This window comes from Oppia nitens, unplaced genomic scaffold, assembly GCF_028296485.1.
Source record: "Oppia nitens isolate AA-2021 unplaced genomic scaffold, nextdenovo-longstitch-racon4-pilon3 scaffold9_pilon_pilon_pilon, whole genome shotgun sequence".
Lineage (NCBI taxonomy): Eukaryota > Metazoa > Arthropoda > Arachnida > Sarcoptiformes > Oppiidae > Oppia > Oppia nitens.
In genome coordinates this window covers 817,078-835,088 of record NW_026533253.1, presented here as the reverse complement: position 1 = coordinate 835,088, position 18,011 = coordinate 817,078, and the positions used below count along the sequence as shown (strand labels likewise).

General features: G+C 27.9%; 2 protein-coding genes and 1 long non-coding RNA gene across 3 annotated transcripts; 2 read left to right on the top strand and 1 right to left on the bottom strand.

Moving 5' to 3' along the window:
- Positions 1 to 356: 356 nt before the first annotated feature.
- Positions 357 to 2,282, bottom strand: LOC128964688 (sodium-coupled neutral amino acid transporter 9 homolog). The gene has a single exon (XM_054311325.1). The coding sequence runs from the start codon at positions 2,049 to 2,051 to the stop codon at positions 357 to 359; it is 1,695 nt and encodes a 564-aa protein (XP_054167300.1). The 5' UTR covers positions 2,052 to 2,282.
- A 3,247-nt stretch (positions 2,283 to 5,529) lies between these two features.
- LOC128964607 (uncharacterized) lies at positions 5,530 to 6,377 on the top strand. The gene has a single exon (XM_054311236.1). The coding sequence runs from the start codon at positions 5,546 to 5,548 to the stop codon at positions 6,347 to 6,349; it is 804 nt and encodes a 267-aa protein (XP_054167211.1). The 5' UTR covers positions 5,530 to 5,545; the 3' UTR covers positions 6,350 to 6,377.
- A 938-nt stretch (positions 6,378 to 7,315) lies between these two features.
- Positions 7,316 to 17,640, top strand: LOC128964609 (uncharacterized). Its single transcript, XR_008484677.1, has 3 exons — positions 7,316 to 7,374; positions 12,329 to 12,445; positions 16,498 to 17,640. It is a non-coding gene; the product is annotated as an uncharacterized LOC128964609 (long non-coding RNA).
- The last annotated feature ends 371 nt before the right edge of the window (positions 17,641 to 18,011 follow it).

The following is an 18,011-nucleotide window of genomic DNA, read 5'->3' as shown; positions in this document are numbered from 1 at the left end:
AGCATAATTATTTACTTTATATATTTAACTTACATATTGTATATACAAAAAAAAGTTAGCATTAATTTTCAGGCCAAGGATTTTTTAAATTTCATATACAGTATTATTATTGTTATTAATGTACAAAAATATTTCTCATTTGACACATAAAATCCTTAAATCACAACATAATTATAAAACCATAAATAGTTGTTTTTAAAAATAAATTGATAATTATTTTATTTAATTTGTACTGTATATTTATAATAAAAAAACTCTATTAATTGTAAATATATATAATTTTATATAAAAAAAATATTTGTCAATGAAAATATATAATTATTAATTAATTAATATCTAGTCGTAAATCATTTATATTAAGCAACAATAAATTGTGCAAAAAAATTAAGAAAACCAATAATAATAATTAGGTAAAGACATAGAGATTGTATTAGAGGAATGGGTTCACCTCTCATACGTTTAGCCTTTATATAGGCGAGTGGCGGAAGGCTGAAAATGTAGACTAATGCCGAAAAACTGCCACAATATCGGATAATTGTGCCGATATGTGGATAAAACAGTGCAAACGATACACAAACTGAGATTAGGACAACATTGAGAAACAGTATGTGTAGATAACTGGCACTTGTATTTGGTATGAGTAGATGCATGACTTGGATTCGCAGCATAAGAACCAATAGTGGATAAAGACTGAACACTTGTAGCAATAGAAATGCACGCGTAATGAACGCCAGAATATCATTACTTTGAAAGTTATCTAAAAAGTTGTCTTTTAGACAATTTTTATCGATAGGAAAACCTATATAAATAAACGAAGCTATCAATAGATAGGTAAGAGAGACCAATAAGTAGGCAATTCCCAGATCTCGCCGATTGTTCTGTTGGTTTCGGTTTGTCCTCAACAACGATATTACACAGTTGTGTACGAATAGGGCTAAACACAATATGCCGGACATCACCGAAAAGTTCCAATCGAATAGTTTCGTATAATGAATGCTTGAAGTATCAGTGAATTCAACATTAAGTGGTCCCCATTTGAATGACTTGTAGGCGGCAAACATTAACAGATATATCACCGAAACACTTCCCACGACATTGAATTTCATGAAAAAATTGGCTGATTTTAGACTAATAATTGGTGCCATCAGTACTGCCAACAGGAATGGCACGACTCGACTCAAATCATTGAAGAACACGTTGTCATCACTTGATGCACTGTTTTGAGGGATAATATGAATTATATTTACATTTTTATCTTCATTGCAGACCACTTCTGACATATTTGTCGATATCGTTTCGTTTTGTTCAATAACTTGATAGACAAACGTTATGATGTGCTCTAAGAAGTTACTCATTAGTACCCAATAGACAATACATCCACCGATTAATGTTATTAATGATGCGCACAGAGATAGTATATGAGCGAAACGTCCTAAAAGGTGATGAACGGCATCGGAAAACTCGATGACATTGAGTTTGACCATATGTGGTATCGATATGATTATGTTTGCCGTATAGAAGCACAGGCCGGTCATTATGACCAACAATAGCAGACCGCATAATAGGCCGGCTCTGTGTAGAGCCCAGGGAAGACATAATAAGGAGGTTCCCATCAGTATATTCCAAATGGCAAATATGGTCACAAAACTGCTCTGTTTTAGACCTTTATTGCCGGTAGTTTCGGCCGCAATGGCAATGCGCGGTATATAGAAATACCAGGGAATCACATGGTCTGGTATTTGTAGCCGATTTGAGTCACTCATACCCGCACCCGTGTGGACGCCCGACAAACGGCTGTAATAACGGTATCTATTGTATGTAACACTGGCCTCACACGAGTTGTGATTACCATAGGCGAGTTGGCCAACATTTTGTTGATCAGGAGGATAATGAAATGGTCGGCGAACTGATGATCCCGAAGCGGTAAAGTCGTTGGATGCGATGCTCATGTAATTGAATTGCTGACCCGCTTCTTGAGCCTGACTTCGCAACAGTGGTGTCAATGAGTTGACACTACTTTCGCCACTTTTTATGTCCGAAATGGTTGGCATTGTGTCGACGACAACAGCCTATGATTAATACGAAACCAATCAATTGTCACAACTTTTTGTGTGTGTGTTTCGGTTACAACTTCTTCGGTCTCCAAAATCAATCACTGATTTGTCTCTTAAAAACACAAACAGACGGTAAGCCTTGAGATGAGTCACTAAATACTTGCGAAAACACTTCAATTGAATGCAACCAAAAAAAAATTGCAACAATTTTGTTGTTTTTAGTAATATTATTGAATGTTTGTATTAATTATAATTAAAACACTCGACACATGTCATACATATTTTGCTAATCAATTGGCAGTCGATATATAATATAATATTATATTATATATATATTTATATCTTTATCACCAAATGGTTTGCCAATAATTTTTTGTAAACAAAACACAATAAAAAGTCTTAACTAAATAAACATTAGTCTTATGTGTGTTTCAATTGTCACCTCAATTGTCGCTTTAATTATTACATTATTAAGAAGACATACATTTGATTGCCTAATAAATTAAAAAACAAATTAATTAATTAATAAAAATCTGTAACAAATGTTTTATTTAAAAAAAAAATTAGTAAAACAATTCAAGACCTAAATGTTATGGCAATGAATTGAATTGAATTGAATTGAATTGAATGTGTTGTCTAAAAATCATTGAGAAATTTCAATCAATGTTTAGAAAATCAGATGTTTTTTGTTTTGTTTTGTTAGTGAAAGTGTTATTTCAAACAATAATAATAATGTGTTTATACTGTTGTACTGTAGTGTTGACCGTATAGTAGTATTCACTGAAACGGCCAATCAGTGCGTCAATCAATTGCCGGCCAATCGTATGACACATACGGCGCCACCGATAATGTGTATATAGTTATAGATATTAATATATCATTGATTTAATATCTAAATAAGTTTATAGACTATAAGTTATATATACATACAATACAATTACTGTGTAATTAAATCGCATCGAAATTGAAGTTCAATTTCAATGAACTTTTTGTTTTATATCATTTTCAATACATATTAAATAAATACATTGCATAAAATTTTTTTACAATATCCTGAGACGACAACAATGTATAATAATACATGTTAATTTTAAAGTCCTATTCATTAACTAAGTTATCATATTTAATGCTTACAATGACTGTAAAGCTTAGACTCTAATTGTAAATATGATAACTTAGTTAATGAATAGGACTTCTATTACATTGTTGTCATCTCAGGATTTTGTAAAAAAATTTTATACATTGATATATTATAATCGTTTAGAGGTGTCGCCGGCTATTTTTGTTTTGTACTAAAATATAGCAATTTATCCGCTATTTGTTTAATGTCATCAATAGATTCTATGAATGATTTTTCATTGTATTATATGTGTAGAACATCTCTACTTTTTTTTGTACACATATACAGTGTATTAACTTATTATAATTTATACTGTATTTAAAATATCATTTAATATATGTTTGATATAAAAAACATATGATTTTTGTTGAATAATAAATTGAAATTAAAATAATTGTAGAAAAAAATGTTGTCATTGAAAAAAAGTCAATGAAATGCATACACAATAGTGTAAATAATCCTAATTGGGGATAGCCTTAATAAGGGACGGCATACTTTAAATTAATTTTAATCACAAAATAATTAAACAATTGTTGATATTTATATGTCATTACAAACCTAAGGATATACTTTATAAGACAAGTGAATCAAAATTGTTATAATTTTATCACAAAATCAACAATTAATTGACAACAAAGATAACACAAAATATCACCATTTCATCCCTTATTTAACATTAAGTTTGAAATTAAATTAAACAATATTTAGTATAATTAAATTATAACTATTATTTTTTATACATAAATAATATATTAGTAAAAATATTAATAACAAAAATAATCACTTTTATTAATCTATGTATTAATTATTTAATTATAAATCAATAATTAGCCGAAAATCTCAATTAGGGACATGTAATTCAAAATAATTTTTATCAACAAATGAATGTCAATAACGTCATCAAATTAGTTTTATTTATAAATATAATTTTTACACACAAAAAAATAATAGTAAATTTTGATTGTACAGTATAATGAAAATAAAAAAAATTTAAAATACAAATTATCAAGTTTCAGTGTATCAAGTTACACTAAAAAATAAAATAATTTTTTATAAATTATATTTAATGTAAAATAATCCGTAAAAATAATAAATACGTATAAATATGACATTATATATTTAAGATTAGCCTATTGGGTTGGTAGAGCTATTTAAGGAGTAAAAATCATCAACCTATTGGGTTGGTGGAGCTATTTAAGGAGTAAAAATCATCAACCTATTGGGTTGGTAGAGCTATTTAAGGAGTAAAAATCTTCAACCTATTGGGTTGGTAGAGCTATTTAAGGAGTAAAAATCATCAACCTATTGGGTTGGTGGAGCTATTTAAGGAGTAAAAATCATCAACCTATTGGGTTGGTAGAGCTATTTAAGGAATTTAAAATCATGAATAGTGATGGTAGATCTAATAGCATCCAATTTCTTCATACCACCCACATAGCTGTACGACTTCCTCAATTCGAGATATTCGAATAGTCGAAAATAGCTCTACCAACCCAATAGGTTAGTGATTTTAAATTCCTTAAATAGCTCTACCAACCCAATAGGTTAGTGATTTTAAATTCCTTAAATAGCTCTACCAACCCAATAGGTTAGTGATTTTAAATTCCTTAAATAGCTCTACCAACCCAATAGGTTAATGATTTTAATACTTTAAATAGCTCTACCAACCCAATAGGTTAGTGATTTTAAATTCCTTAAATAGCTCTACCAACCCAATAGGTTAGTGATTTTAAATTCCTTAAATAGCTCTACCAACCCAATAGGTTGGTGATTTTAAAATCCTTAAAGAGCTCTACCAACCATTGTATTTAATTATTTGATTATTATTATCTTGTTTTTGTGATTTTGAACATTTTAAATGATTATAAATAATGTTATATTTTAAATTAATTTTTTATAATTTTTTAAACTTATAAATATGTTGTACTGTATTTTTGTAACTATAATTGTGGGAATCGGTAGTATTATATCTATAATATTTACAAAAATTTAAAATGAACATTTTATTATTTCTGTGTAGATAGAATATAAAAATAAATGAAAATAATTTTTGTATTTAATTTTTTGTGTGTATTATATAATTTATTTATTTATTAATTTTGTAGACATTATTTATTGTCAGATCTCGTATCCTAACAATTGCTTAACTTTTTATATTTTTTTTGGCGTCCCTTATTGAGACCATTTCCCCTATATAGTACTGTAGTATAGTATACATAGAATCAAGTTATCTAACAATTTGATACAATCAACGATACAATCATATTATTATTGATGATATCATCGATTAGTAAAAGACATCATTAATCATATAATTAATAATATTTTAATATATTATATGATATGAGATGTGATGTAACCCTTGAAAGTGATGGCAAAAACAGATAACAGAAAACCAAAGATTATTATTATTAATAATAAAATTAAAAGAAGACGTCTTAATAGTCAAATTGAAGACAACATAACTGACCAAACGTTTAGTCCGTTTTTTCCGACGGTTACCGATGTTGTTGTTCCCGTTGTCGGCCAGCGATTGTTGGCAAAGTTTTTTGCTAATAAATCGTGTATTGAATTATCGAAAACACTTTTGGGACAAATTCTGTGCCGAAAACTATCACCCGATGGACCCATTCTTAGAGGACGTATTGTCGAGACGGAGGCCTATTTGGGCAGTGAAGACAAAGCCTGTCATTCATATGGTGGCCGTCGGACGGCCCGTAATGAACCAATGTTTATGAATGCGGGAACTATTTATGTATACTTTACTTATGGTATGTATTATTGTTTCAATCTTTCGGCCGAAGCCGAAGGTTCGGCTGTACTCTTGAGAGCCGTACAGCCAGTGGACGGCAGTCAACATATGATTGAATTGCGTAATCGGTTTCTGCAACGAAAGCGCCCGGAAATATCGTCGTCTCCTACAGATAGACCAATTAAGCCGAAAATGTTGGCCAACGGTCCGGCAAAATTGTGTATCGCGTTTGACATCAATAAGGATAACCTGAATAAAGTGGACATTACATCCAGTAATGACATTTGGATTGAATCCGCAAAAACTGTCGGTCAGGAAGACATTGTTTGCCGTAAACGTATCGGTATTTCGGGTGACAACGAATGGGTGGACAAAGAGCTCCGATTTTATATCAAAGACTGCGAGTTTGTCAGTAAAAAGTGATAATAATTATATATTAATAGTTTTTGTTATATTTATTAAATGCAATTTAAAAACTAATTTTTTAAGTTAACAAAACTATTTTATTTTATATTTTTAATGTAAATATTGCATATCTTTCTGTATAAACAATAATATCATATTATGTCAATTAAAATTGTGTAAATAAATTGTTTGATTGAAAACACACTTTATTTTCTATTGGCATCTAATATATGTATTCAATAACAGTGTTTATTTTATCAATATTATTGAATTATTTGTAAATGTATTGATAAAAAACAATTTTTACACTGAATTAAGTTTTTTTTATTGTTATTGTTATTATTATATGTTGTAATGTAATAATGAATAGGAATTTTTATGATTTGTTTAAACATTTTTTTTAAAAAGATATGTTTATATTTGTCATTATGTTCTCATTTATTAGCAATTTTTTGTTGATCATTGAATAAAAACCATTATATATATATAATATTAGTATCATTTATAAAGTAATTTATATAAGTAGTAGTCGTAGTCATAATGAAAAAATATAAAGTTTTATATTATCAGCTAATCATCGTTTTTAAAGTAAACAAATTTTATTTTTAATTTAATTAGTCTAATAATTTTTAGTGTTTGAAAATACTATATAAAAATATTTTTCTTACTTTTGTTGTTGAGTTTTAAGCTATAATTAAATATAAATAAAATATAAGTTTTTTATATAAATATCACATATTTAATATATATATATCGCCGCTGCTAATTGTTTATTGAAAATAAGTTTTAAAATAAAATAATAATAAAACTAATAACTAATTGAAGTGCTATTTACTGTATAGTACTGTATGTATACAATAATAATTAATATACACTACAAGTAATTTATATAATATTATTATTTTTTTTGTGTCTCTCAAAATGTAAGTCATTGAATGCTATAATTTTCATTGGATTTAATAATTGCTTTCTTATCTTTATTTTGAAGAGCCTTCGGGCCATTGATTGCATTCCTGTCGACGACATCTTAGGCATCATTGGAGGTAAAAACGTTTAAATAATAAAAAAATAAAATAAATACTTTATTTAATATATATAAATTTTTCATCATTTAATATTATACGCACTATTATACATGTATAATGTGCAATAGATTATATATATATAGAAATAAATTTATTAATAGCCATAGAAAAAGAAAATACTTTATTTTCAAACAAAAATTTTTTCAATAAAAAAATTTGCTTAAAAAACGCTTTAACCCGTATTTAATAAAAAAATAACACAAAATTAAATGCATTAAAATAGGGATTTCGGGTACTATATGTATATATTATAAAATGCTGATTATATTTAAGGTACTGTATATTATTATACATATAATATATTATACAATATATAAGTTTTTTTCAGTAATTTAATAAATGAATTTCTGGTTTTTTTAAATCTCCACTTTTTTTGTGTTACACTACTGATATCGTCAATGGCTTTATTCAATGACTCTTTGGCGCTGACTTTATGTGTGTACACTATTGCTTAAAGAAAAATATAAATATTTAAAAAAAAACATTTTTCACTAAAACTGATGTTATGCTAAATCAGTCATCAATTTACTGATCTTTTTATTATTTATTTTATTATTTTTTATTTCATTCATTTCCTTCTCTCTCTCGAAAAAAAATTATATGAAAAAGATTTTTTAGTGTCTTTTGTATGAATATTTTATTTATTTAATTATTATTATTATTATTTGTTTGTTAAAACCATTTTAACCCACAAAAAAACTTAAGATACAGAGTACTGATAATATATATATATATATATATATATATATATACTGTATATATATACACTAAAAAAAGATTATACAATTGATAAATGCATTGACACGAGTGGTAGGAGAGGGTCGGGTATTATAACTTTATACTACAGTATCTGATGAACAATTGCTTCTTCACCTTACTATTGAAGCCCTAAGAATACGTAAATATATTGGATATAATAAAAAAAAGAGAGGAATAATAGTCAAAGAGAGCGACGATATGATGCGATTTCAGCCCACAATCCATCAAAAAATATATACATTTAGTTTATTATAATAAAGATCAGCAGCGGGTCGGCATATAACCAGAGATAGACACACAAAAAATGCAAACCATTTCTGTGTTTTTTGCTGGTTGTGTTATATTGCTGGTACAGGGATGGGAACTGTTGAGAGAACTCACGAGACCTTTTAGGTCGACAATAATCCGAAATAAGTTTCCTCAAGAGTGTGGGTCTCTCTCTCTCTCTCTCTCTCTCTCTCTCACACACACACACACATACACACCTCATTTAAATGAATGATATGTACAGTACAGTTGAGAGAAAGAGAGTGGGAACCGTATTATCTTAAAAACGTATATAAAAACTAAGGGTCGACTCTCTATTCAAATAAATCTTATGGTCGATTCATTTGATGAATTGCCCCGTCATATGACTGGTAAAGTAGCACACATAGAGTCAATATAATGCCGGAGCGTTTGACTCAATTACCAAATCAATGATAATGTTGTAACACTTGTGTACTACTATTTGAATTCTGTGCCGTATATCTAATACCATATAACTTATGGGCGATCGTATTATATATATATAATACATATGTATGTACTGTATAACTATTATACTGTGTATATACTGTACGTGTATATGCATAGTTTTTTTTATTATTGTTTAAGTAAATCCATCGATGAAATCCATTTGACAGCACTTCCTAAACAATTATAAGACAATCCATAACCAACTAAATGTGACTTATCAGCAGTAAAAAATAGGGGTTTCAACAAAAACAACAACAAAATAGGAGATTACTTATTACCGATGCCCTAACAATTCCAATACCTATTGTACTCTACAATATATCTACCAGTATCTCTAGTAATCACTTGAAAATGGTAGTGGGGGGGGGGTTACGGGTTATCTATCCAGAGTGTTGTTGGGGTTAGACATGTGGGCACCACATCATTATCCACACCACATTTATTGCTCTTATTTGTGCAGTCAGTCGACGTGCAGTCGGGGGGGATCTATCGACACAAGAATTGCGAGTTAAATATCAATAATAAAAAACATTTTTATTTTGTTGGCGACAGATCTCTGTCTAAACAGGATTTTCGTGACATTCAATATATGTTTGCAAAATATATAAAAGACACATATTTTTTAAATATCTAAATATTGTATATATGTATGTTTGTATCTGTTTTATTTGCTGCTTATTTACAATTATTTATTATTTAGTAATAAATTTTTTTATTTCAAAATGAGTTGTTGATGAGATATGTATACATATAGCGTGAATAGACTTATCAAACAATATTTTAATAATAATAAATTAACAAATAAATAGCGGGGCTGAAGGTTCAAACATTTATATTTTTTTGATATTTTGTTTTATAAATATTTTTTATTTTGACTGATATTGAAAATCTTAGCTATAAATACATAAAACACACGCATATACAGTGTACACACACACACACACACACACACACACACACACACACACACACACACACACACACACACACACACACACACACACACACATTGGATATACTGTATAATATTCACAGTGTGTTTATATAATCAAAAGGTGTTTGCATTTGAGTGTTAAAAACAAATCTCATTATTTTTATGATTTTTTTCTTTTCTTTTTTTTCGAAAAACCATTTAAAAAACTTTTGCTTTTAATTCAATCGACAGGTCGTAACCAACAAAAAAGGTTTTTTATGGTTGTTTTTTATGGGCAGATATATATTGTATATACAATATTATGTGTGTGTTATGTGCTTAGCCTACGCTACTATTGAGAAATGTTTTTCGTTTTTACCTGTCGTCCCATCAGATCTCTGGTGGTCTCAAACCCTAACAAACTTTCTCTATTATATTCAGTGTTTATTTTTTTAGTTTATTTTTTTAAATATTTCTTTTACTTAAAAACCTATTTCCTGTGGTTTTCATTAATATGTTTTTACTCTCAGATTATTTAAAAAAAATATATATAATATATATAAATTATAAATGGGTTCAACCTTCAAATGAAACATTTTTTTAAACAAAAACACAAGGGATTTGTGTTTTTACCAACAAATCAGAGAAATTAATGATTGTTTGAATTGTTTGAAGAATTAGGAACTGTTATTATCAGTGATTTATTAGTGAAATTATATATACATATATTTGTATATATTGTCAGCACTACTGGTGTACGGCTTGTTTGTGTCCATAGGGCTAACCCTACAGACCATAAACACAAACTGAGTTATTATCTGATAATTTTTTTCGGCTATAGTTTTTACTCTTTTACAGAGAGATCACTGGTTTATGGATTCCTAGGCTCTGCCAATCTATCAGTCGCTAACATATCTCATGCCTATCTAGCTCTCTGTGCCTTAATTTAAGCATTCATTAGTTACCCTCTCTTTTCCTCTCTACCTCCCGGTGCCCATCAATTCAATCTACAATTTTCTAGCATTCCATAGACGGTTACGTCAGCTCAACATATCAAACATTTCAATTGCTGGGACTAAACATATGCACACAGAGACACACACACATACATACATACATACACATACATACACATACATACACATACATACACATACATACACATACATACACATACATACACATACATACACATACATACACATACACATACACATACATACATACATACATACATACATACATACATACACACACACACACACACACACACACACACACACACACACACATTACATACACACCATATAAACATCACCAATGGAAACAACTTTTCACATCTGGTTTACTGTACTGTCAATGAATGCGTGGGTTACCAAAATGCTTAACAAACCAACTGTCCTCATGTAGTACTGTGTGTTTGTGTGTAGTTAGTTATAGTCCAACTATAATATAGTTGAGCCAAAGCTTTATTTAAATGTTTGAAAATTTTGTCGTTTTATGATTTGTGTTTCGGTTAAAGTATTTTGTAACACATAAAACATGAAAAAGACATCAACAAAAAAATTGTGTTTTTTAAGACAAAGCTTTTTTCTATAGTAAATGTCTTTTTTGAGTTTTAACTGTAATTTTATATACATTATCATAAAAACTAAACTCAAAGACAACAAAAAGTTTCTCTTTAATTAGTGAACTAACGAACTGTAAGGTTGTGTACGGAAAAAGTATATAATAATAATTTATATATAAGTTTTTTCACAATTATTTTTTTTTGATTGACTCTACGCTATGGACTCTCTTTCTCAGAGGGCTTGCATCCCAATATTAATAGACTAACTAACAGTCCTCTTCATCAAGTGATTGAACGCTGGGAGAGTGTATGTGTGTGTGTGTGTGTGTGTGTGAGAGAGAGAGAGAGAGAGAGAGAGAGAGAGAGAGAGACAAGGATAGTAAGCGAGGTTCTGGTGTCGGAACAGTTTAACGCCAAATAACGAGCCCTAAGACTGTACTCCTCCTTCAAAGGCGTACAAAACGACTGTTTTTTCCGAGAGAGAGAAAAAGACTGTTGTGTTTTGTCTGCACTCTTGTATATAACAGTCTGAGTCTATCTATTATATTGTAAAAGAGTGAGAGTTGTTGAAAAATATTAACTGTTAGTCATATATCGGATGGATCTACTGATTCAAACTGTAGTGACTGAGCAAACATACACATCAAATGAGGATTCAGTTGTTGTTCCCAAAGCTCCCAAAGTATATGTGCTCTGAATCTACAAAAACTCTGAAACTAAACAATTATTATTATTGTTATTACAATATTATTATTATTACCATATTTTGTATGTATGTATTAGAAAAGTTTGTTTGGGAAAGTGGTTTTGGGCTAAACTCCCAGTTCTGTGCAATCCATTAACTTTTATATACAGTATATATATTGTATATATGCATAAACAGTTGAGTTCATATGTTTTTAATGTTGTTTTCAAATGTATATATAAAATAGGAGAGTCGTTATATTATAGTGGATGCTAGAAGCACTTGGAGGGAAACAACTCATAGCACAGGTATGAATCATCAATCGACGTGAAAGTCAAGTACTGGTTTAACCAATACGTTATAAGTAAGTAGAGTTTTTTGAAATGTATTTTTTGATTTCAAATTAAAAAAACTCTTTTATTCCCATATTATTACATCACTGTCTGTATGAGTGTGTGTTTTTGTTTTTGACACTAAATATACGGTATATAATGTAGACTACACTTTATACATATGTGTACAGTATATCTAAATTATATACAGTGTCTCTTTGCAAAAAATAGTATATTTTTTTATATACGTTTGCCAATAATTTATTATATTTCCAATTGAATTGTGTAACACTTTACGTGACGGCAACTAATTAGACATACCAGTGCCAGTGACTGCTTCAGTATTATAATAACCGGCGATAGTGACTGGTCTACACTTATAAGCTATAACTTTATCAGTGAGAAAAACAAGTGAAAGTTTTTTTTGTCTAATAGTTTTCATATACTGTATATTATATACTGTATATCAATACATTATATACTGTATATTGAGAGAACACTCCTATGAGAGATAGTGAATGGTATGTATAAATATACTGTATATAAAAAAAATTTTAAACTACATTATTGTCTAATAGTATATTATATAATAGTCATATATATGTGTAATATTTATAATATACGGTATAATATACTGTATAATGTTTTAAAAGTTTGAGGGGTATTGCCAAAAAACAGGTGTACAACTTCTACACGATTATTATGATTATGTATTGTAATGGCATTAGAGTTTAACAAATCCAGTTTAAAGAGGATCTCTCACTAAAAGAAAAATGTTTTGCTAATAATTTTTGTTTTATTATTATTATTATTATAATACACTCAATGTAGTGTTTTAAAATTTATGTATATATAAATTGTATACATATATATATATATATATATATATATAAGTTTTCGGACTTTTCCACTGATAGATTAGTTAGTTAGAGGAAAGTGAATGAAAAATAATTTTCATGTGAACCAACAACAACAACAACAAAATGTAAGTGAAAGCTATGTATGGTATATATCGTTAAATTTTTATATATCGGTATTATATAATGTTATATTATTTCAAGTTTTTTTTTTGTTTTTTTGTGACATTCTCTCAACTAGTGATTCATAAGACAGACATTCATAGTGTGTGTGTGTGTATGTGTGGTGTCTTAAGTGTCTTAAATCATGTTATTTATTATTATTATAATTAAAATTATAAAACAGACATTTCATATGTTATGTTTATAATTTACTACAAAAATGTGATCCCAATATGATTATTGAGTGATTTAAGCGCTGCTTTTTGTCATATTTTACTATCTTTCTATCTCTTCCTCTTTTTCTTTCTTCTTTTTTTCTCTCTTTCTGTTTGTATGTATACCCCTATAGGGTGTATGTCCTCATTGGCGCCATTCAATACCCCCGTCGACACAAACTCATATACGCACACAACTCTATTGCCAATCAATTATCACAACTTTATTTTTTTAGATATATTTTTGCAAACGAAATAACTTTTTTTTAAAAGCATATTTGTCTTCTCTAGTCTACTCTTATCTGATCTCAAATGTGTACATCAATTGGTCTTTATTTTTTAGGGAAAATATATACATATTATTATTGACACTAACTTTTCTCTAAAGGTTAAGGTCGCCGTCAAAAAAAAAATCTTTATGGTTAGAGGAAAGGGAGATAAAAAAAACTGAGTGTTTATATTGTAATACGACCCGTTACCAGCACTCCTTTCGCCCGTTAATAAAAAAGTGCTATAATTTATATAATTTAATAATAATAATAATAAATATATGGTTTTTTGATGATATGCAACGTCTGATTATATAAATATTAAAATTTTGTTGAGATATCATACGAACTAAATTATGAAAAAAATAAATAAAATAAAATTAATTTAATATAAAACTGTTTTTATGAAAATTCAAATAAATAATGAATGCCTTTAATTATCTCAATATCAGTAATTTATAATCAAAAAAAAATTTATTTTATTTTTTCAGTCAAATTATCTTTGAGTTTAAATTAATTTTCCGTATAATTTGAGAGTTAAATATATAGATATATAATATATAAAAATTAAACAAAAAAGTTAATGCATGTGTCAGATTCAGCGCTAATCAAAATCAATATACATTAAAGTTAAATATACAGTAATAATGAAAAATAAGAAATCACTGCAAAATAAAATTTTAAAAAATAAAATCAGTTTTTTATACACGAGAGAGAAAAAACTAATATTAAATAAAAGATAACATGAAATACAGTATATTTCTATAAATAAGAAAAAAATTAAAAAAATAGTTTTCTTTTAATTAAATTGGATGCTATATATCGAGTGAGAAAGAGAGAGAAATTTTTTATATAAAAAAACTATTTGCCATAACATACCGTTCCTCCTTAAACTTTTTGTGACTATTTACGCTCATACCGTATATAAGTTTAAGCCATCAATTTTTCACACAACAACCAAACATAACCAAACCGGCACTTCCTTTCCCAAGTATACTATCCTTAGGTGCGGTCAATCACAAGGAATTTACTAATGAATTGCTGAATCAAAATAAATAAATATCACTCCCAGCGAAACCTATCTCTCAACTCTAATTGAGTGGAAAAATATAAGCGATATTTACAATAATAATAATACTAATACTAAAACTTAAATACTTGTTTTAAAATGAAATAAGTTTTGCAAAAATAAAGTTAAAGTTAGATTAAAAAAAAGTACTTTAGAAATGATCTAATGTTGATATACTGTATATATATAATGTATAATATATTTATATATAACTTAATTTATATGATATTATAGACATTGAATGGCATATAGAGTACACATAACATGAAATGTTTTGGATCTTAATTTTTGTTGTTGTGTTGCTATAAATATAATTGTTTTCATATAACCGAGTGTGTGGTTTCCGTCAATCATATTAAATAAGCGAAACAAATATTTTTATATATATATATATTTTTGTTTTAAAAATTGTTACTATTATTATTATTATTATTAGTTTATATTATCTCATAGGAAATATCGGTATATTAATAGATAAACTACTTGTGTCAAAGTTACTACAGTTCATATAAACTTATATTATTATATATTTAAAAAAATAGTGAATAACTTTTGTTGACATCTTTGTTATAAATATTTATAGATTATATAAACTTTTTTATAATATTTTATTTGAACGCAATAGTGGAAAGTGTTAGATTAAGTGTATAAAAAAGTAATAGATTTAACACAATGTTAAAGACCAGTGTGTATTCAAATAATTAGACATTAGATAATAAGTTTATCATCTAATCATCTCTTTTAGGTCATTAGCTTTTTCAATGTCTCAGATAAATAGAGAGAGAGAGAGAGAGAGAGAGAGAGAGAGAGAGAGAGAGAGAGAGAGAGAGAGAGAGATCGTATATTTAGAGTTATTTTAATATAAAAAATTTTAATGTCTCTCAAAATATTTTCTCTCAATTTTTTTTCTTTTATCTTAAAAAACAAATAATTTAAATGAAACAGAGATTTAAGATAATATTATTTTAGTGTATTAAAGAAATAATTGAATGAAATGTTATAAATAATCTTATTTTAATATCTCTTTTTTTCTCTCTTTCTCTCTATTTTATTATACGTGAAGTATAAAACAAATATTATCAGTGCATTTGTTGCAAACATTTAGATTATTAATTTGGTAATCAATGTCATGAACTTTTTTGTTGTTGTAGTTCTAATACTAACAATAATATCGCAAAAAAAAAATTTTTGTTGCAAACATTCATTACGAATATCATGTGAACTGACATTATATATAAAATAATAATATTATTATAAGACATTAAATGACCGCAAAGTGCATCACTAAAATAAAATAGTTGTAAATCCAGACATTTATATATATAAATTTATAATGCTATAAACTTTATAAACGTTATACTATACACCTGTATATATATATATAATGTATGTGTATTTTTTAAAAAATATATATAACTTTTTATGTAATGCCTGTTATATAAGTTGAACAAAAAAAATTGTTGAAAAATATTTTTCTCATATATTTCTTTCTCTCTCTTGTGTGTATAACAGCAATAATAATAATAATAATACTAATAACTCCACGAGTGGTTTATAGCGGAAAAAAAGAGGAAACACTTTTCACTTAAACAACTAATAAATTGGTGAGACATTGGAACTACAGCTTGGAATGAGTTGATTGTGATTTTTCTAATTTATTATACCCTATGGTGTGCACCAACTGGTCCTCAACGGGTTGTTGTGAATATTAGTTCAATATTTTTAGGCAATAATCCATTCACTTTAAAAGCAAAGTTTTAAGTTATATATATATATATGAATAGAGGGAGAGATCTATAAGTATTCATTCATAGACTACTTTAGACACGGTATACACTTCAAAAATATACTGTATATATAAGTTTACTATTTTTATTTATACTGTATATCCTCCTCACACACACACCAAAAGCCTACTCTTCACGGATCCCCCGACTGTGTTAACTATTTGTGAGGTTATGCCGACACCAATCCTACCATTTTTGATAGATAATATAGTGGATATATATCACCGTTTTTGCGGTCGTTTTTAACAAAAAAAATAATAAATAAATAACTTTTTTTTGTCACAGTGTGACATTGTATGTGTGTGTGTGTCTCATATACTGCCCACCACTTGTGATATTTGATTGACGATAGAGAGAGTCTTGTGGCTATAAAGAGTAAATACTTGAAACGCCCCGAGACTAACATACTGTCCATCGGATAGATATCCAACAGTGACGACCCAACACTATCACCACTACAACAACTACAAGAGAAAAAAAAGAAGAATAATTGTTACAATTGTTGTGATCTATAACTTCTATCTAAAGACTATATACCACTATATGAGTCCTAAATGTGCTAAATATATGAACGACTTTTAATGCACCCGAAAGAGACCCATCAAAAGAGTGGTCCGAAAAAGTGATTACCAATTCTTGTGAGAGAAGAAGGAGAGAGAAGACTACAAGACCTTGAATTCAATTGGTTTTCTCAAAAGATTCCCTCAAAAGAAATACAGCTCTCATCTCATATATAAACTCAGATCAGTTTGAAATACACCGCTTGACTAGTATTATGGTGTGATCCCTGAGCTCTATTGGTGTGTCGGTATATATATAGATATCTCAGTGTTAGTGTTTTTATTTTTATTATAAACATTTAAAATAAAATAAAAATCTTCAAAATATATATAAATTTATAAATATATATAAAAGTTTCAAGTTTTGTCAGTTTTTCTACAAAATAAACTCATGTATATTCAGTATGTAAATGACTGTACAAATCAAAGTTTATAATTTTTTTTGTTAATAAGTAATACTATACTATACTTTGTAATCAAACATTACATAACATAGTGTACAACAACAACAACAACATCATCATCACAAGTGACTGACTGACTATCCATTATTAGCCATAAGCTATAAATAGATTATTAAAAGAGATTAAGACGTGAAGTATTGGTAAAGATATTATAGAGACCCTAAAGAAGTTGTTTTATTCAGACGAAGAATTAGTGGATATATATATATTTTTCT

Bases quoted from the DNA above. Each gene is read 5' to 3' on its own strand.
- LOC128964688 (XM_054311325.1), bottom strand. From the start codon at position 2,051: ATGCCAACCATTTCGGACATAAAAAGTGGCGAAAGTAGTGTCAACTCA.
- LOC128964607 (XM_054311236.1), top strand. From the start codon at position 5,546: ATGGCAAAAACAGATAACAGAAAACCAAAGATTATTATTATTAATAAT.